Genomic DNA, 21,709 nt, shown 5'->3' on the forward strand with positions numbered 1-21,709 from the left:
GTTCCATTCCTGCCACTGTATAATCATTTCATCAACTCTCACACTCTCTCCTGCCTCTCCTCCAGCACATAACAAATCACTGTGGGTGACATTAGGAGGTTTTTCTCTCTCTTGCTCACTGATGGAGTGGTTTGTGGTGAAGAGGCTTGTGGGGCTGTTGAAGGCTCAGCTCTGTGTAGGTCAGAAGGTGTGTGCACGTTACTGTGCGCAGCAGGACATACAGGTGTCAGTGCTGTTTCAGAGTGCTAGATACGGTTACATTCACATGCATTTAACACATTCTATAAACTTAAATTTTCAGTTGCATACCTGCATCAGTGGTGTGTGAACAGAACAGCACTGGACAAAACTAGTTGTATGTCACGTCATACAGTGCAATAGCCGCTGTGCATTTCCTGAATTGTGTTGCGTTTTTTTCATGTGGCATTCTGACCTGATATGACCGGTGTGTCTGAAGGTCTTAGATCCAGATGCTGTTGTCCAGCGGTGCTTCTTCCATCAGTTTTATGGTCTTGGTGTGCATTAAAAAACATTCAAAAAGACTGTAAATGTGTGGATGGAAATTGCTTTTATTACTGCCTGATCCACAGCTCTGCTTGCTGGAGCACCAGGGGTTGTGAGAGTGTGAAATTGAATTAAAAGTGATTGTTTTAATCGCCCTTGTGCTCATGGGAGGGTTAATATCCTGTGCTAATCACAAGAAGCCTCTCATATGGAGAGCATCTCTCTTAAAGTGAGGAACCCTCAGCCCAGCTCTTCACAGATCCCATGCATCTCTAAATTAATACTATTGTCCATCATCTCCTAAATGCACTTATTTCATCATTCATCAGCTATCAGTCAATGACTGAGGAATTACAACATTGATTATAGGGATAATTAAAAACCCCCATTGTGCTCATTTTATATCTGTTTTGCACAAACTTTTTGAGACCGAACTAATTTGGTAATGACAAAAAAGTAATGGAGTATAAGTTGAACTTGAACCCATTGCAAAATCTGCTTTGGGGGGGGAAGTCTTTCACACATATGCAAAATTCCTGATCTAGTAGATTCCTATTGCCTGGATTTTGTCCACGAACATTAGCTAAACAATGGTACATTTAACCACACCTTAAGACAGCATTTTTGGTCATTAAAGGTGCATTTGTGTATAATGCCTTCACAAAAAAATAATGGAACATAAATTGTCTCAATGTATTTAATTGTTTGCTAAACGTGTAGTCACATTAGCAAAATGTGTAGCACACATTTAGCAAAAAATTAGCCATTGTCAATAGTATAGCAAGGTACGAAACACTGAAGTCACGTTTAAAATAAGCAACTGGCCGATTTCATGTGACCAACTCAACCTGTTGCAAAATCTGTGTGGGAAAATCTTTCGCCCATACGCGGAATACCAAACCTTGTGAATTCCTATTGAAATAACTGGATTTTGGCCATGAAAATGTGCAGAACAATGGTGGCCGCCCCTTAAGACAGCATTTTGGGGCTTTGGAGGTGTATTCAAACATTGAAATCCAGCATCTAAATGGGCCTAAATGGGACACTGATCTTTAACGATCTGTTGAACAGAGCGTCCTCTCTGGACAAGGATGCGACCCGAAGAGCTGCGCACACCTCTTTGTTCTGTTTTGCAGCTGTAAAGCCCATCGCGAAGACCCCCTTCATTGAGTCGCGCAGAAGTCCTGGAGTCGTATTCACAGAGCTGAGGTTCGCTCGGGCCTCTTTCACAAGCACAAACGTGCAAGTCAGCAATCAGAGGTCTCTCTGCGTCTCCTTTTCTTTTCCTGCGTCCGACGGACTCCGTGCACCTGCAGAGGACATCAAAGAGCATTAGTCTTGTTCTCGAACAACCTCTGACCCCATGGGGCGCTTGCATTAATACATCGTCCTTTGACAAAGCCTGCCGATTACTGGCTGCTCTCTTTCTCTCTCTCTGCTTACGCCCTCCCTCCCGCAAAAAGCTTTTATTTCTTGAGGGATACAAAAGCTGTAATTGCTGCTGCTTTGAGATGAGGTGTCGATGGGAAGGGGATCTGCCATCAGGGTGAATTCTGTTAAATGTTTCTCTCTCTCTCTCCTCCCCTCTGTGGGGTCACCAGGATCGCTTGCTTTTCTCCAAATGGGCATTTTTGCTGGCAGGTGCATTACACCCCCTATTTTCAGATTGTCTTTCCGCTGCTAATGCCTGGCAGGTTGATTGCTCGGGTCTGGCTGGCGGAGAAAGGGCCGTGCTGCGTTCGGGCCCCGGACTGAAAGACACTGATTACTGTTTTCCTCTGAGCCTGATTGAGGCCCTTGAAAGGAAAGATTTTAACTTTCTCTCCTCTCTCCTTGCTGAGTACGGCCTGGCACGGCGAGATGGTCCGTGTCATCAGATAAACTCATCAGCGCGAACCCCCACCACCCCCTCTTCCCTCTCTCTTCAAACCCGGCCCTTCCTGAGAGAGCCGTGGACACGTTTCTGATCTAAAATCTGACCCTGGCACGGCGAGATGGCCCGTGTCATCAGATAAACTCATCAGCGCGAACCCCCACCACCCCCTCTTCCCTCTCTCTTCAAACCCGGCCCTTCCTGAGAGAGCCGTGGACACGTTTCTGATCTAAAATCTGACAGATGACATTATCATTTTGATTATTGCAGGAAAGGGCGATTTCACTCTCTATTGAAACAAGTTTTTCTGGTCATGCAAAGAAGCTGCCATTAACATGGGCGTACCACAAAACCTTCCTTTTGATTATCGAATATGACTCTTTGTGGGGGAATTATAATTATAATCGGTAACACTTTATTTTAAGGTGTCCTTGTTACACGTTACGTGTACTTACTATAATAATAACAATTAATTATGAATAATTACATAGAAGCCTAACCCTAAGCCAAACCCTAATCCTAACCCTAACCATTTAGTAAGTACATGTAGTTAATTAATATTACTCACTGCTTATGTATAATTACACTGTAACAAGGACACCTTAAAATAAAGTGTAACCTTATAATCTACCCCAAAATTAAAATGTTTTCATTATTTACTCATCCTCGTGTTGTTGGACGAGATCATTGACAGTGATCCTAGCTGCTTTTTTCTATGTAATGTAAACCATAAAAGTCTTTAGTTGTAGTGTTATATTCAAAGTGTTCTGAGGTCAGAGCTTTGTGTGAGGAAAATATTGAAAATCATTATTTTTCTGATACCATTTCCACTTGAAATAGACTACAGAAGTCATATTAACTACAAAATGGTGCAAGTAGTTCTCACAGTCAAACAGGATTTGCGCCAATGCTGCCATATTCGATTTGAAAGCTGTGGTGGAGGAGAATATTTTCAGTGAATAGTGACTTGCATTTCAGTCAGTTTCTCACAGATGAGCTTATGTCTTATAGGCAGAGTTCATCCAAAAATGAAAATTTGCTGCCCTCAGGCCATCCAAGATGTAGGGGACTTTTGTTCTTGAGTAGAACAGTAAAGAAGATTTTTAGATGTAACCGTTGTCCTTGGTGTTTCATAAAATGTAAGTCAGCGGCTAGAACTGCACGATTAATCGAAAATAAATCCGAAATCATGATATGGCTTAGTGTGCAAAGCCATATATATATGTAAATATATATATATATTTTTTGTTACAGTTTTATCTTACATTTACTACACTCTCAGAAAAAAGTATAAAAGCTGTTTCTAGGGCATTACTTTTCAAAAGGTACACCTTTGTACCTTAAAGGTACATACTAGTACCTAAAGTGTACATATTGTACCTTTTGAAAGGTTGCTGCTCAGTGACAAGCTTTTGTACCTTTTTTTTCTGAGAGTGTATTGTAGTATATATTTAGTTTCATATTTTAAGTTAAATTTATATCAGAAAAATTGCAATTAGATTTTTTTACCCCAAATCTTGGATCTTTACTATAGACTACTTTTTTTGGTGTTTTTATGGTGCCTTTTTCAGACCGGGTCCATTTTCCTTGTTTTATTGTATTGAAAAGAGGGGCTACAGTAGAATGTTCTTCAGATATTCTCCTTTTGTGTTCCACAGAGGGAAAAAAAGTCATATGGATTCAGAATGGCCTGAATGCAAATAAATGAAAACATTTCATTTTGGGAGCTCTTCCTTTAACATCCTTTTAACGTCTTTCCCTGAGCTTACATTTGTTCAGGCGTCACTGGTAGAGTATTGTAGGAGGTGAGCCGTGAGTGTGTGGCTTACAGCTGGTCAGGGCAGCAGCTTCATTTAGCTGCTCATGTTTTGGGGTGAATTGTGTTCCGTGGACCCCCTGCCGACTCTCTAATTGCATGGACTTGTGTATCCGGAGAGAGTCTTGACTAAGAGCAGTCAGGCAGAAACCCCTGTGCCATCCCTGTGCCACCACACACACACAATCGCAGCAAAACCATCTGCCTAATACACACACACAGCCGTCAGCTGTCTCAGCCGCTGGCACCTGCTGCCCTGTGTGTGTGAGAGAGTGTGTGTGTGAGAGAGTGTGTGAGAGAGTGTGTGAGTGTGAGAGAGAGTGTGTGAGTGTGTGAGAGTGCGTGTGTGTGTGAGAGTGCTTGTGTGTGTGAGAGTGCGTGCGTGTGTGTGTGTGTGAGAGAGAGTCTGTGTGTGTGTGTGGGTGTGTGTGAGAGAGAGAGAGAGTGTGTGTGTGTGATTGTATGTATCACCCTGAATTCTTGAAATACAGTGGTATTTTTCTCATGAAGTCTCAAGTTTCTTGCACCAATAACCTTTTTAGTTTAAATTTTTCATGACGTTTATCACACTGTCTGACCCTAGAATTGAAAAGCTACTGCTACTGTGCCTTTAAGAGGTCATTTACATATGTTAATGACCTCTGTTATGATTGGCTGACTTTATGCAGTATAGTTCATATTGTCCTTAGGCTAAGTTGCTGAACACTGAATAGATGTTGGTATGTAAATTTGGGTGTTGCTAATCCTGAGTTGTGGTGCCAAAAGTATGCAATTTGAAGGAAAGCAGTGCTGCAATGTTACCTTGAGTTGTTTAATACCAATTAACCCACAGTTTACAAAAAAAAAAAACTTAACCCAGTGTAAAGTATGAATAGTGTGAAACATGGGTCCTATAATAAGACCGTACTGCAGCTCTGATGTGAATTATGTTGATGTTTGTGATCTTCCTATTGCAGAGGAAGATGAGGAGGAAGAGACCGCACCCCCGCAGCCTGAGGTCGAGGCAGAGAAAGAGAAACCAGTAGAGAAACAAGATGAGGAAGGTATTGAACACACCTCATGTACAGTGTCCTATCAGCTCCACTGTAATACATTAGTGTTACTTTAGTATCATTGATTTACGGTCATAGTTTTTGTTCATTTTAATTTAATTTTTAGATTTCCTGTTTTCATTTCAGATGTGGTTTTAGTAATTTTGTTTGTCAATATTTTCTTTTTTTTAATGGTTTCAGTCTTTTTAGTATTTCAATTTCAACTAAATGAAAATGAGAAATGTTGCCTTGGCAAATACATTTTTTTTTTTTTTAATGTTTTTAACCATTTATATATTTGCCTGTTTAACTAACAAATTTGTTGATGTTATGTTATTCATGATTGAAGTAGGCATTTCATAGAAGTTCTGACTATTCGCAGTGTTTGTCACAGAAATTAATGTTGGTGTAACGGTAACACAAGCTGGGAACTTTATGTAAGGAAAAAAATCACAACAGATCATTGAAATATTGACAGTTTAATGCACCTGCTTCAACATGTTTCTTCCCAGAGCATGCATTACATTTTCAAATAGTTTAGTGGTTCAGAATCAATTTTTCCACAGTTGCTCCTTGCTATATGCATGCGTTTAGACAATTTTCAAAATCTTTTGTGTAGATTTACTTTCCTACAATTTCCTACAATCTTGCATGGCTCAATACTGGATTGACTGGAACAAACCTGGAACTGCTTCACAGCCGTGCTGTTACGGAAGATTAAACACTATTTAATTAAATACTTTGGAATATTTGCCAACCACTGGAATCAAGAATTCAACAATTCTCATGTATAAATGGAATTCATTTCCTCCAGTTACACACCTGTCATTGTGTCCTGTCTGTTTGTGAGTGTAGCGCCCCCTCATGAGCTAACAGAGGAGGAGAAGCTGCAGATTCTGCACTCCGAGGAGTTCATGGAGTTCTTCGATCACAGCACACGTTTCATGGAGCGTGCTCTGTCCGAACACGTGGATGTTTTCTTCGACTACAGCGGCCGTGACATGGAGGAGAAAGAGGGGTAACAGTTAGCCCTACTAACCTAAACAATCACAACCAACAATAACCAACAATCACTAATCACAAACCAGCTCATGTGCACTGTTTAATGTGAGATATTTGCTTGTGTGTGCGTGTGTGTGCGTGTGTGTGTGTGTGTGCGTGTGCGTGTATCTAGTGAGATGCAGGCTGGGACCAAACTGTCTCTAAACAGGAAGTTTGTTGATGAGCACTGGTCCAAACAGCGGGTGGTGACCTGTCTGGATTGGTCCCCACAGGTACGTTACCTCCTGATTTCTGAAGATCATGTGACACTGAAGACTGGAGTAATGATGCTGAAAATTCAGCTTTGATCACAGGAATAAATTACAGTTTAAAATATAAATTGCAATAGAAAACGGTTATTTTAAATATAATAATAATAATAATAATAATATTTCACAATATTACTGTTATTTCTGTGTTTGTGATAAAATAAATGCAGCCTTGGTCATAAGAGACTTCTTTCAAAAACATTTAAAAATTGTACTGTCTCGAAACTTTTGAGCGGTAGTGTATAATATGATGTAGCACATGAAATTAGGCGTGGATCAAGTGAAGATTGAATTATATATTTTGTCAATATGTTAGTTTTACGATTTATCAAAACTGCTGCTTATTTGTCTGCAACTGACAGAAATGTTGAAGATAACACTGATCCTCAAAACACAAATCTCTTCTGGTGAACATGCTTTTGATGTTGTAGAATATAACATTTAGATATGAATGTGAAGATATTTCACATTGGCTGTGTGTTTAGAGGTGTTTTTCAAAGTTCATTTCTTTCGCCGTATCAAACAGATGATTGGATGTCTTGGAGTCGCTGTGTCTAGTTTGATGTAATAGATCTAGAGTATAAACCCTCTCAAGCTCACTGCACCTCATGTGCGTCCACAGCACAAACAGATGTGTGTGATTTGAGAGAGAGCACAAACCACACACTGAAACAATGCTGTCAGTGTGAGTTTACATGAGAAATCTCCTGGCGTCATGCAATTAGTGGCTCATCGGATAGTTTACGGCATTGTAGCTGTATTAATTGTTCCTGCATATGATACTAGGACATGAGAAAGTATATAAATGATAAAAAAATGACATGTTACATTCAAAGGATTTAAAATTCAGTCAGATTACCCTTTTGAAAAATAGCTTTTTTTTGTTTTTTTTTGTTTTTCAGTATTGCTGTTTATTGAATAACAGTTTAAATAAGGGTCTCAGTGGGTTACAGCATCAAACCTGAATGCTTAAATTTACATTAAATACCACAAATGAAACACAAATATTTCTTAATTTATAAGAATTAATTAAAAACACTGTCATATTACTCCTCAGCTTTTTGGAAAAAATAGCTTTCTTTCTGGAAAAGCTATGCTTTTTTACCAAAAATGTCATCTTTTGCTCACCAACATGTCATTCCAAACATATATGACTTGCGTTTCCTCATCGGATAGTTTACGGCATTGTAGCCGTATTAATTGTTCCTGCATATGATACTAGGACATGAGAAAGTATATAAATGATAAAAAAATGACATATGTTACATTCAAAGGATTTAAAATTCAGTCAGATTACCCTTTTGAAAAATAGCTTTTTTTTGTTTTTTTTTGTTTTTCAGTATTGCTGTTTATTGAATAACAGTTTAAATAAGGGTCTCAGTGGGTTACAGCATCAAACCTGAATGCTTAAATTTACATTAAATACCACAAATGAAACACAAATATTTCTTAATTTATAAGAATTAATTAAAAACACTGTCATATTACTCCTCAGCTTTTTGGAAAAAATAGCTTTCTTTCTGGAAAAGCTATGCTTTTTTACCAAAAATGTCATCTTTTGCTCACCAACATGTCATTCCAAACATATATGACTTGCGTTTCAGTCTGAATATAGCACAGGGGTTGTCTATTATTTTTATGTAGTCATAGTCATGTATGTTTATGATAAGTAAAGACAAAGTAAATGATAATAGCTTTTTTTCTCTCTTTTTGGGTACTACTACTATGGTAGCATTTGGTTTGTATTTTGAATTATTATTATTATTATTAAGTATTATATATTATTATATAGTATTCAAGGTAACACTTTAGTTTAGGGATTAATTCTCACTATTAACTAGTTGCTCATTAGCATGCATATTACATTTTGGCTGTTTATTAGTACTTATAAAGCACATATTAATGCCTTATTCTGAATGACCATATTCTAGATCCCTTAATCTTACCCAATACTGAAACATAACTACTAACTGTTAATAAGCAGCAAATGAGGAGTTTATTGAAGAAAAAGCTGTTAAATAATAGTGAGAATTGGTCCTCGAACTAAAGTGTGACATAATAAATATTAAAATAAAATTTTCTTTATATAAAATGTTGTCCCTATGACAGTTATTTTGCTTTTTTTTCTGTGCACATTTGTTACAATCAGCACAAAAAAGTAAAAAATAAATAAGTAAATGTAAGCGGGTGGTTCTTGGTCAGAGTAAGCTGTAACCACACTTAATGCGGGAAAGCAAAAGTGTTTCTTAGATAGTAAACGTCTAGTTCTCCTGACCTGTACATGTGTTCACAGTATCCAGAGTTGCTGGTCGCCTCTTACAACAACAATGAGGAAGCCCCGCATGAGCCTGATGGAGTGGCTTTGGTCTGGAACATGAAATACAAGAAGACCACACCGGAGTATGTCTTCCACTGTCAGGTACACACACACACACTTACTTGTGATACCTTAAAGGCATAGTTCAAAATCTCTCATGTCATCACAAAGCCATTACTTTTTCCTTGCATGGATCACAAAAGAAGAGGTTTTGAAGACTGTTCAAAATTCTCTTTTCCATGCAGTAAAAGCATATAGTGGTCATATCTGTAAAAGTATAAAATGTCATTGTATGGAGAAAAAAAACAGCATGTGAACTGTCCGATATCTCCTTTTGTGTTCCATGAAAGAATGAATGTCATACAGGTTTAGAACAACATTGGGTGTGTTCACAACAATGTTAATTTATTATACTATTCCTTTAAACTCTGTGTTGCACATGCACATTCATTCACAAACTAATTTCTTTTGGATGTTTTTTTCACTGATCAGTTGAGTGTTGTTGTATGTTCAGTGTTAGTTGTGTATTTGGCCTGAGGTGATCTGCTGTGGACGACCTGAGTAGAACCACATGTGCGGCCCTCAGCAACGGATGCACAGCTCACACACACACACACACAGACAGATGCGGAAAACTCCACAAGTGTTCACACACACTCACAGAGGTGTGAACTTGTTACATTTTCCATCTTTCTGCTGAGTGTGTTGCGGCTGGTTAACTCTCCTTAGAGGAAAGTGTGAGTTGTTCAGCTTATTCAGTGAATAACAAAATTCAGCATCAGCGTCATTAGTTGTTGTTGGTGTAAAAATTTAATTTAGTTGTTTTGTGATGTACATTGGATTGGTGTTTTGAGGTGTCATGGTGGAATTTGAGGTCACATCACTCAGTTGCAAGCTGCATTTATGCTTGATTCACCTCAGAGGCTTTTATAATGTAGCTTTGCTCACAAACTATTCTCCAAAACAAGAAGGTACAGAACATGCTGAGAAAATATCAGCTGAACCACTGAGAAGCAGCAGTGTGAAGTCACTTGTCAAACTTTACTTGGTTACTTTACTACCTCCCCCATTTTCAAATAGTATAAAATAAATGAGCTAAGCAAAAATTGTTTTAATAAAACTATCAAAGTTTTATATTTTTATATTCTATACAGTATATTATTTGGACACTTTATTCTGTGTTTAACCCTCATGTGGTGTTCGGGTCCTTTTTGCTCTGAAAAATGTTTCTTTTTCCCGAAAATACTAGTTAATGTTATCGCATTGCACTGAAATTTTGTGACTTCGTTCACAAAGGGTATAACTACTTCTAAAAAAATGTTTGATAATTTTCATACTTTTCTGGGGGAGATTTTTCACCTTGTTACACCCGTGATGTTACAAAGCAAAAAGGACCCGGCCTCAAACAAATGCTTATAAATCACTAATTATGCTATATTATCAACAAAGATTGGATTCAATCTTTTTGTCAACTTCTTTTCTTTCATTTAGGACTGGTTTTGTATTTATATTTGCTTCGGATTAATCGTAGGCCTCATTTATCTGAAAGTAGGCACCTTATTTTTTTGAGTGAAAAAAGCATTATTTATGAATAATTTTCACAATATTAAATAAAAACTGAAGAAAATTTGCACTGTTTATCACACTAGTGTACTTTAATGTTTAATCAGGGAGTTTGTTTTGAAAGGCTTTTATTTTGTACAAAATGGCACAAAGTCACACTTGTGGTGTTCCCGGTCAAAAATGTCCAGCCATTCAAAGTGAATGGGAAAGAATGAAAGTAATAGAAACTATTAGTGTTCAGGAGCATGTTGATCATGTTCACGTTCACATATGTACGTGTGCTTGCAAACATAAAGGCCTTGGACCTGTTCATGTTTGGATGCATGCATACTCACGCTAACACACACACACACACACACACACACACACACACACAGCCTTTCAAAACAAACTCCCTGCCTACTCTCAGATAAATGAGGCCTACGATTAATCAGAAGCAAGTATAAATACAAAACCAGTCCTAAATGAAAGAAAAGAAGTTGACAAAAAGATTGAATCCAATCTTTGGTGATAATATAGCATAATGAGTGATTTATAAGCAATCTTTTGAGGCCGGGTCATTTTTGACCGGGAACACCACAAGTGTGACTTTGTGCCATTTTGTACAAAATAAAAGCCTTTCAAAACAAACTCCCTGATTAAACATTAAAGTACACTAGTGTGATAAACAGAGCAAATTTTCTTCAGTTTTTATTTAATATTGTGAAAATTATTCATAAATAATGCTTTTTTCACTCAAAAAATGAGGTGCCTACTCTCAGATAAATGAGGCCTACGATTAATCAGAAGCAAATATAAATACAAAACCAGTCCTAAATGAAAGAAAAGAAGTTGACAAAAAGATTGAATCCAATCTTTGTTGATAATATAGCATAATGAGTGATTTATAAGCAATTTTTGAGGCCGGGTCCTTTTTGCTCTGTAACCTCATTAGTGTGATAGGGTTCTGAACACAACACAAGGGTTAAAGCAAAGTGAATAAATACTTAAAGACGTAGTTCACCCAAAAGAATAAAATTCCAGGGATGCATGATATTAGATTTTTGATATTAGGAGTGTTTTTGAAGCTGCTGACACCGATCTGGACGAGCTCACAGAGACTGTAACATCATACATCAGTTTCTGTGAGTCCTACCAGGACTTATTTAACGTACAACAATGACAAACCGTGTTTCTGCAAAACTCAGACAGCTCCGTCAGGCCGCAGAGGATGCCTACATGAGTGGGGACAGAATCTTGTACAATCAGGCCAGGAACACACTGACAAAGGAGATTAGTGTGGCTGAGAGGAGCTACTCTAAAAAGCTGAGAACCCAATTTTCAGCAAACGACCCTGCTTCAGTGTGGAAAGGCCTGAAAGACATTACAAACTACAAGACACCATCCCCCAGCACTGTGGAGAATGAATGAGTTTTACTGCAGATTTGAAACTCCCGGTCTCACACCCCACACCCGCTCTGACCATCTCTCTACACGAACATTAATACCTCCAGCAACCCCCCTCTCCCCCCTTCTGCACTTCAGATCAGTGAAGATGATGTGTGTCAGGTCTTCAGGAAACAGAAGAGAAGAAAAGCACCAGGCCCAGACGGTTTCACCAGCCTGCCTGAAAACCTGTGCTGACCAGCTGGCCCACATCTTCACACAGATCTTCAACAGATCACTGAAGCACATGAAGCCTGCTTCAAACGCTCCACCATCATCCCCATCCCAAAGAAACCCAAAATCACAGCACTCAATGACCACAGACCTGTTTACCTAACATCTGTGGTCATGAAATCGTTTAAGAGACTGGTGTTGGCTTATCTGAATTGCATCACTGGACCCCCTGCAGTTTGCTTACCGAGCAAACAGGTCCATGGATTATGAGGTGATCATGGGACTGCATTATATTCTACAACATCTGGATAAATCAGGGACTTATGTGAGGATCCTGTTTGTGGACTTCAGTTCGGTCTTCAACACCATCATCCCAAACCTCCTCCAGACCAAACTAACCCAGCTCTCTGTTCCTAGCTCCATCTGTAAATGGATCACCAACTTTCTGACAGATTCATGTCAAACAGCTGCACCATCAGCACTGGCGCCCCTCAGGGATGTGTGCTCTCCCCACTGCTCTTCTCCCTCTACAACAACGACTGCACCTCTAAAGATCCCTCTGTCAAGCTCCTGAAGTTTGCAGACAACACTACAGTCATCGGCCTCATCCAGGACGGTGACGAGTCTGCTTATAGAAGCGAGGTTGAGCAGCTGGCTGTCTGGTGCAGTTATAACAACCTGGAGCTGAACACACTCAAAACAGTGGAGATGATCGTGGACTTCAGGAGAAACCCCCCTGCACTCCCCCCACTCACCATCATGAACAGCACTGTGACTGCAGTGGAGTCATTCAGGTTCCTGGGCACCACCATCTCACAGGACCTGAAGTGGGACACTCACAGCCCCAACAGAGATTGTACTTCCTTCACCAGCTGAGGAAGTTCAACCTGCCACAGGAGCTGCTCACACAGTTCTACTCAGCTGTCACTGAGTCTGTGCTGTGCACTTCAGTAACTGTCTGGTTTGGCTCAGCTACAAAATCAGATATTAGAAGACTACAAAGGATGCTTCTGTCACCAGAACAAATTCCTTGTATGTGCAAACATACTTGAATAAATATGTATAATATTGAATTTCTATTAATAATACATTTCTGATGTCTACTGTGACTGTAGAGCTTTACTGAGGCAGAAATCATGTTATAATTCATTGTTATCTCTCTAAACTTTCTTCCTGAAAGTTCCAGCACAAGTTTTTGTATCAAAAACATGGAAAGCAGTTTGTTTTTATGAATGGGATGTAGTCGATGTGTTTGTGTGTGCTGCAATGAGCTGAGAGAGGGAATGTTTCCTCTTTATTGGTGATGCTGTGATCATCTGATCCTCTACACACACACACTCAGCATCTCTCACACGGCTGTTTACCTCTCACAGTAATGAGCGAACGCACACTCAGCGGTGTGTGTTAGTTGATGTGAAGTGTTAACTGACTGATGGAGACATGCTGAGATGCTGATCATTCTCTCTCTCTCTCTCTCTGTGTGTGTGTGTGTGTGTGTGTGTGTGTGTGAGCGGTCGGGGGGGGATCAGTGAGATCTACAAAATCAGATATTAGAAGACTACAAAGGATGCTTCTGTCACCAGAACAAATTCCTTGTATGTGCAAACATACTTGGCAATAAAGCTCTTTCTGATTCTGATTCATTTTATTACAAGTCGGCCTACAGTGCCCCCTAAATAAATAAAACGCCTTACCGGAGGCACATTAGGACCCGGGGGAGGCTGCCGCTGCTGCTGCACGCACTGGTAACTGTTGACTTCAAAACAGAGAATCTAATCGTCATTCACTCAGGCAAGAGTTTGCTTCAAGAATGACCACACTTCTGACTTGATCTTATCTCTTGTACACCCTGAGCACATGTAAACTATTCGTAATATCGGCAAGGCATATCGGCATTATTTTTCGGCATAAAATTTCAAATGTGTACATTTAAAGCCATTATCGGCTGATTCCGATAACGTTCCGATAATATCGTGAATCCCTAGAAAATTGTCATCATTTGCTCACCTTCATGTCGTTCCAAACCCATAAAACTTTAATTCATCCACAAAACACAAATTAAGAGATTTTTAATATAACCTGAAAGATTGCTGTTCCTCCATTGAAAGCCCATTCCACCAAAACGTTCATACTTAAAAAAAAATATCATAGAGAGATTGTAAAAGAAAGGTCTTTGTGCTAAAGCTCAAACTGTACTTGCTTGATGCACAAGAGGTTTGTGTTTGGATGTGCAAGCTTGCATTTCCGCAAGAACCAATTAGGTTCTTCTTCTGTGTCATGCAAATACAGATGAGCTTCTGTTTACCATATTTGATGAGCTCTATGTATGTGAGTTTCTCAATGTTTATGTGTGAATATAAGTCTAAAATAAATACATTCATCAAATAAAGCAATTGTATCTCTTCAGAAGACTTGGAAGAAACTGCTTGATTCATATGGATTACTTTTATTAATTTTTTGAAGCATCAAAGCTTGGAATGAAATTTTAAGGTTTCATTATAAACATCTTTGGATCTTTGGAGATGAATGAAAATCTTGTAAGTTTGAAACAACATAGGGGTGCATAATTGATGACAGAATGTTCATTTTTGGATCATCTATCCCTTTAAATAAACAAACACTTTAAACAAGAAGCAGCATATGAGCTAGCAATTTCAGTGAGTAGGCAAAAACATTGATTGTAGCATTATCGGTGTTAGTTAGTTCTTCTCTAACACTTTTTGATTATGCATGTGAATCTGCTAAACCGGACTTCCTTCACATTTGTCCAGCAGGATTGAAGGAATGTGGAATTTATCGAGATTATCTCTGTCTGTCTCTCTCACTCTTCTAGTCTGCGGTCATGTCTGCTGTGTTTGCAAAGTTTCACCCTAACCTGGTTGTCGGTGGCACTTATTCAGGACAGATCGTCCTGTGGGACAACAGAAGTAACAGACGCACTCCTGTCCAGAGGACGCCTCTCTCTGCCGCGGCGCACACGGTACGTGATGTTCACACGCTGTACTGAAAATGAGACTGAGCAGTTGCTGCAGCCCAAGAACCTTGAGATATTATTAGGGTGTCCTAAAAAAATATTGCTTATTTTTCCGATTTGGTTTATTATTTTTTACCCTTAACCTAACATTTCTGATTCTCCGTGCAGCACCCAGTGTACTGTGTTAATGTGGTTGGCACACAGAATGCTCATAACCTCATTAGCATCTCTACTGATGGAAAGATGTGCTCCTGGAGTCTGGACATGCTGTCTCAACCACAGGTACCCACAATGCTCTCTGCTCCGTCCATCGCGTGACCCGTACATTCAGAAGTACCATCATAGTTTCAGAGTTTGGATATCACACTCAAAGAAAGCCACTTGCTTACTCAACCAGTAAAAAGAGTGTATTTTGTGTACAAATCTTACTGACGTGAGTTTGTTGGCTTCAGAAGCTCTATAAAAGGCCCACTGAGAGCCACAACCTCTTCCATGCTGCTCACCCTTGAGTTTCCAAAAACGTTGGCCAAACCACAGTGTCAGATGTTAATGACTGGTAGAGCGCTGGCTGAATTTAAATTGTGCATTTCTAATCTGTGGAAGAGGCTGTTGGCTATGGTGTTATTGATGTGTGTGTGTGTGTGTGTGTGTGTGTGTGTGTGTGTCAACAGGACAGTATGGAGCTGGTGTTTAAGCAGTCTAAATCCGTTGCGGTCACCTCCATGTCCTTCCCTCTGGGTGACGTTAATAACTTTGTGGTGGGAAGTGAGGATGGATCAGTCTACACAGCCTGTCGTCATGGCAGGTAATACACACACACACAACACACTCACACACAGTGTTCACTGCAGCAGATCCATGGATTTATGCGTGTAATCCGCTTGCGCAAACAAACATTTTATTTTTTATAAAATTTTATTTAATTTTTCTTAGTCCTCTTATTAATATCTGTTTCTGGTGATCAGATCGCAAGTCAGTTCGATAAAATACACTAAAAATATGTATACAAATAATCAGTACAATCCATTGCTTAGTATTTCTCATTTCTGGGGTAAAAAAAATCCCTGATCCCTGAATGAATCTTTCTCTTTGGTGGAATGATCAAGATCTTAGTTTGGTTCACAAAGATTTTATAAATTAATCAAATAATATAAAAAATGAAGAATTTTATAAATATTTTATATATATATATACAGTGGGTACGGAAAGTATTCAGACCCCCTTCAATTTTTCACTCTTTGGATGCTGATCATTCTCTCTCTCTCTCTCTCTGTGTGTGTGTGTGTGTGTGTGTGTGTGTGTGAGCAGTCGGGCAGGGATCAGTGAGATGTTTGAGGGGCATCATGGTCCAATCACAGGCATTCACTGTCACACAGCGGCAGGACCCGTAGATTTCTCTCATCTCTTCCTGACCGCCTCATTTGATTGGACCGTTAAACTCTGGAGCACCAAGGTAGCACAGCATTCATAAACACTTATTCCATAATGCTGTCATTCACGAGTCTCTCGGCTGACTGTGTTTCTCTCTCTGCTGTAGAATAACAAGCCGCTGTACTCGTTTGAGGACAACTCTGATTATGTTTATGATGTTATGTGGTCTCCGGTGCATCCCGCTCTCTTCGCCTGTGTGGACGGACTCGGACGCGTCGACCTGTGGAACCTCAACAATGACACAGAGGTGAAACATGAAATATTACAGAACAAATGATGCACATCAACACACGCTGACATATTTAGTATTAACAATAATGGACCGAACTGTTATCCACCACTTCTACACTGAGAGCCAGAATCCGATTTTTATTTTAATTTTTGTAGGGTTGAGCAATATAGTTAAAACAATTATATAAAAACACATTTTTCAGCCTGTTGACGTTATTCAGCATATGTGGATATTTATGTATTTGCTCTGAAATCACTTCATGAAAATCACTTTTCAGTCAGTTTTTAAAACAAACTGTTACTAATTAGATTTTACATTTTTTCAAGTAAAACTCAATTGCATGAAAATGCACCTGTGGAGTTATGGTGCTTTAATATTCAATAACCTTTCTGCCATGAATAGTGTTAAATGAAAAGATAATGTACAGCATATACAGTACTGTTGTACAGTTGAAAAAGTGTTTTTTTGTTTTGTTTTGTTTTGTTTTTTTCAAAGAAATAATTTTTTTATTTGGCTAAGATGCATTCGGTTGATCAAAAGTGACAGTAAAAATATTTATAACGTTACTAAAGAGTACTATTCCAAATAAATGCTGTTCTATTGAAGGTTTATTCATGAAGGAATCCTGAAAAACATGTATCATTGTTTACAAAAAAATATGAAGCAGCACAACTGTTTTTAACATTATTGATAATGATAAGGATTTCTGAATGATTTTAGAATGGCAGAAGGAATAAATTACATTCTAAAATATATTCAAATAGAAAACCATTATTTTAAATTGGAATAATATTCACAATATTATTTTATCGTTGTTTTTTATCAAATAAAGACTTCATTGGTGAACATTTGAAAGGACTGCTTTGAAAAACATTTAATTATTATTTTTTTCTATTTTGAACAGTAGTGTGTGTGTGTATAAACCCGCATTGCATTTAAAATATGATTTATTACTAAATGTGTACAGCATGAAATATAATACTATAGAAGTAATTTTTGGTTATTTCCTACTGTATACAGTAAGTTTACTGTACATGTTTTACTACTACTTTGACAGTTTGAGTCCAAATTCACAACAAGGCATCAGAGTGTGTTTGTTGATCCATGTTCTTATATGCTATTTCTGCTAGAAGGTTCATGTACAAGGAAACCAGTGCATGAAAATGTAAAATTTCTTGTGATCAGCCTTGTCCTGTATGTAGTTAAACATATGTTTGACAGCCAGTTACTTTCAAATATCAGCATGGAAGTTATGAATCCCGAAGTAGAAAGTGAAATTGAAATTGTGTGAAATTGTGTCAACAGTGTTAATGGTATTATTAAAAATAGCTCAAGTAACCTGTCTGTGTGTGTGTGTGTGTGTGTGTGTGTGTGTGTGTGTGCGTGCGTGTGCGTGTGTGTGTGTGTGTATGCAGGTGCCCACTGCCAGCATGTCTGTGGATGGCAGTCCCGCTCTGAACAGGCTGCGCTGGTCTCAGTCGGGCAGAGAGATTGCCGTGGGTGACTCAGAGGGACAGATCCACATTTATGACGTCGGCGAGGTGAGAGAATAGAGTTTACTTAAGACACATCACAGACCGACTACACGGTAACACCTTCAGTGGCTTTCTCTCTCCCGCTCCCGTTCTGTCACTGAGACAGTAGTGTTAAAAGCCCAAGCGGAGTCTCTAAAGATGACACACTACAATTCCATGTCTGTCAGTGAGGGGCCCTTCAGGGGCCACAGAGGGCCTCTGTCACTCAGCAGATAGAGTAGAAGAATGAGATGGAGGAATGTTAGCCAGGGGTCAGTTCACTCTGACAATCCCAGAATAGTTTGATCGTCCGCGGTGTGGCCACTGCAGACTTTATACCTCTTTACCAAACACTCCTGTATTATGTTTCTCTATCTCTCTCTGTTCCAACCAAAGCAAATCGCAGTCCCGCGAAACGACGAATGGACCCGCTTCGTGCGGACGCTAGCGGAGATCAACGAGAACCGCGACGATGCCGAGGAACTGGCCACTCAGCGCCTCGCTGCTTGATCGTCATGGAAACCAGCAGATCTCAGAAAGCTGGAATCACGTCTCTCTCTGGATATGAAATGATTTCTGTGTGCTTTGAAACCTTCGATTCTGCCTTTTGTTTGGAATAAAAATATGAAGCATGGTGCGAGAGCAGAAGGCCTCCCCATCAGCCCACGACCAGAAGCCTTAACATTTGCATGCAAAAAAAACCTCATAATGAATGTTTCTGTTTCTATCCAGGTATCTCTGAGCATGCTAAACTCTCAGCTTAATATGCACAGCCAAATATGAACTATCTCATTAAACCTGTGTCTGGATCCCCCCAAAAAAAGAAAAGAAACAATTTTTGCATAAAGAATATGAAGCTGTTTTTGTATTATTTTTATGACAACTGAGCACATTTTCACATTTTAAAGCAAAACAAAAAGTTTAAAGGAATAAATTTGCTGCCTTACATTTACACAGGTTTAGTATTACAGGTTTTTTAGTGTAATACAGTAAAATAGAATTAGGGTGAGGGAGTGTGCTTAAGTGCTAGATGTCATAAATGGTATAAAATGTAATAAAAATAGTTTTCTTTTGATTTTGGGGTGAAATATGTTTTTGAGAGGTTTCATCAGATTTACCCTATCATCTAACATCTGCACTGTTCTCAATATTGTCAAACCTTTATTTTTACTTGATCACAGACCTAGAGAATTGTAGGGATCTACCTCGTTCAGATCTTGTGAGTGGGTCATATTTAGCATCACATATTGAGTTTGGTGGAGATTTCTGCTGTCTAACTGTGCACCAAATGCTGGAATAATTTGTGACTTTCAACTGTTTCTTTTTTTGTTCCTGTTAATGATCGATCTTGTTCCTCTCCACCTCAGCAGAGGCACAATCACATATTTCTGATGCATATCAATATACCTGGTTCACATTCCAAAAATCTGTTTAGTGTCTCTTTTAGAGATCAAGTCTTTCTCTTCCAGTGTTCCTCACCTGTTTGAAACGCTCACAGTAACTTTTGCAGAACCTCTTTGAATGTCTTTGTATATCTGAATTCTTTTTCTAAGCCAAATCTTCGGTAAATCTCTTGTGATTTACCTCAAATCCGTTTGAAGTCATCCTGTAGTGTTTCCTGTAGTGTTTTGCAAGGAGAAAGTAGGTTTGCGAGGATTTCAAAGCGTTGCTTCCAGCTGTTTCCAACAGTATTCCTCATGTTTAATGGAATGTCCAATAAATTCTGCATTTGAATTGTAACAATTGTAATTTATTTCAATAAATTACAATACAATAATCAAATGCATTTAAACCAAATATCTGTTCATGTGTTGTTTTGTTTTAAACATTTGTATGTCCTGTTTAATTCCATGTTCCCATAATCAGGCATAATCTTAAAAAATACTTTGGCATGAGTACATTCTTAATACTTTGGCCATTGCTTGAAAATTCCACAGGTTTGTTTACTATCAACCTTGTGTGTGTGTGTATATATTTGTGCCTATATGAAATTTAGTCTGAATATACAGTAACTTCAAATGTCCAGCAGAATGAAATATTGGAGAGACTGTCCTCCAAAGTGAATGTAAACCAATCTCTGCAGAAGGTCACTAAAGCAGACTGGAGATCTGAAAACACGTGCTGAGTGAAGAAACGAGGTTACAGTGCGTCCAGCTTCACGCTCTTTCAAATGCAATCTCACACACATTTTCCAGAGCGCAATTAGAGGAGTGCTGGGAGGCTTTTTCTACACCTGTGAAATCTCTAATTTTACCATAGTGACACATAGCGGGTGTGTTTGTAGCTCCTCTCCCGTGCGCAGTGCTCTGAAGCTCCGCTGTCACCGCTTTCCTGAAGCGGTCACTCATGTCCGGCCCGGTCGATCTCACCGCCACCCGCGCGCACGGTTTGATGACTTCGGCAAGGGTCACCGGCGAGGCTGCGGGGTCACCGATTCAACAAATGCATTACAATGCAAAGAAGCTCTATCATAATGCCTGCAGAAGAACCTCATCCTGCTATGCATGGATTCAAAAAAAAAGTGTAAAGCATCTACATAACACTGACAGCAATTTAAAAAGGTGAGCTGCAATCCAAAAGTGCTTTTTTTTTTTTTTCCATGCATTCATGTTTAGATATTGTCTGGAATGGAATATGAGATTTATAGTTGTATGTAACCTGGATAGATGTGGGTCATTCTCAGGTGCCACCTGTGCCTCAGTACCCATGGCGTACTGCTTTAGCATATAGGCTACTGAGTCACATTTGATAGGCTTGATTATAGCTGCTGAAAATTCAACTTGCCATCACATGAATAAAGTACATTTTAAAGTATATTCAAAAAGAAAACGGCTATTTTAATTTCTAACAATATTTCACAATATTAACGTTTTACTGTAGGTTTTTTGATTAAATAAATGCAGCATTAGTGAGTATGAGACCTCCTTCAAAAACATTCAAAAATCTTACCAAGCCCAAACTTTTAAACGGTGGTGTACATGTTGCTTTGATTTAAATGAACCGTGTCTAACAGTTAATTTGATCATTTCCCTCATCAGAAACTTTTTGGTTTGTGTGTGTGTGTTTCAAGACAAGTACATTTTCAACACACACACACACACACACACACACACACACACGCACACACACACAAGTGGGCATTACTGATGTATTTTATATTGTAGAATAAAATATGAAAATATCTTGAGTTTGTATTAACCACAGACCTTATTTCAGGTATTTAACCAAAATGCCAATTCAAAACAACCATTGGCTTTAGGATAATGCAACTAAATTGCATCAACCCTGCACTCTATTATGTATGATTTAATTATAGTGACAAGACACACAAACTGAGTGATACAACTTGAACTTAAAGGGGTGGTTCACTGGGTTTTTTCTAGGCTTGATTGTGTTTATGGGGTGCAGTCTAACATGTGTTAATGCTTCGTTAAAAAAAAAAAAAACGCATTATTTTTCACATAATTTACCTTTATTCCACAGCGCTCTGTCCCTTCTCTGAGAAACACGCTGATCATTTCCTCCTTTTATGCAGCCCCTCCCTC

At 38.9% G+C, this 21,709-nt stretch overlaps 1 protein-coding gene across 2 annotated transcripts in view; it reads left to right on the top strand.

The window, feature by feature from the left end:
* Window positions 1-19,948, top strand: part of dync1i2a (dynein, cytoplasmic 1, intermediate chain 2a) — a 32,043-nt gene extending 12,095 nt beyond the window's left edge. For both annotated transcript variants that reach the window (XM_016464189.1, XM_016464190.1), the window contains 11 exons: window positions 5,150-5,236; window positions 6,080-6,242; window positions 6,399-6,498; window positions 8,828-8,953; window positions 14,847-14,993; window positions 15,156-15,269; window positions 15,659-15,792; window positions 16,296-16,440; window positions 16,525-16,665; window positions 18,066-18,191; window positions 18,561-19,948. In XM_016464189.1, the coding sequence (XP_016319675.1) occupies window positions 5,150-5,236; window positions 6,080-6,242; window positions 6,399-6,498; window positions 8,828-8,953; window positions 14,847-14,993; window positions 15,156-15,269; window positions 15,659-15,792; window positions 16,296-16,440; window positions 16,525-16,665; window positions 18,066-18,191; window positions 18,561-18,674 (1,397 nt within the window). In that variant the 3' untranslated portion in view covers window positions 18,675-19,948. The remainder of the gene's footprint in view (window positions 1-5,149; window positions 5,237-6,079; window positions 6,243-6,398; window positions 6,499-8,827; window positions 8,954-14,846; window positions 14,994-15,155; window positions 15,270-15,658; window positions 15,793-16,295; window positions 16,441-16,524; window positions 16,666-18,065; window positions 18,192-18,560) is intronic.
* Window positions 19,949-21,709: the final 1,761 nt, after the last annotated feature.

Source organism: Sinocyclocheilus anshuiensis, unplaced genomic scaffold (genome assembly GCF_001515605.1).
Source record: "Sinocyclocheilus anshuiensis isolate Anshui unplaced genomic scaffold, SAMN03320099.WGS_v1.1 scaffold284, whole genome shotgun sequence".
Classification (NCBI taxonomy): domain Eukaryota; kingdom Metazoa; phylum Chordata; class Actinopteri; order Cypriniformes; family Cyprinidae; genus Sinocyclocheilus; species Sinocyclocheilus anshuiensis.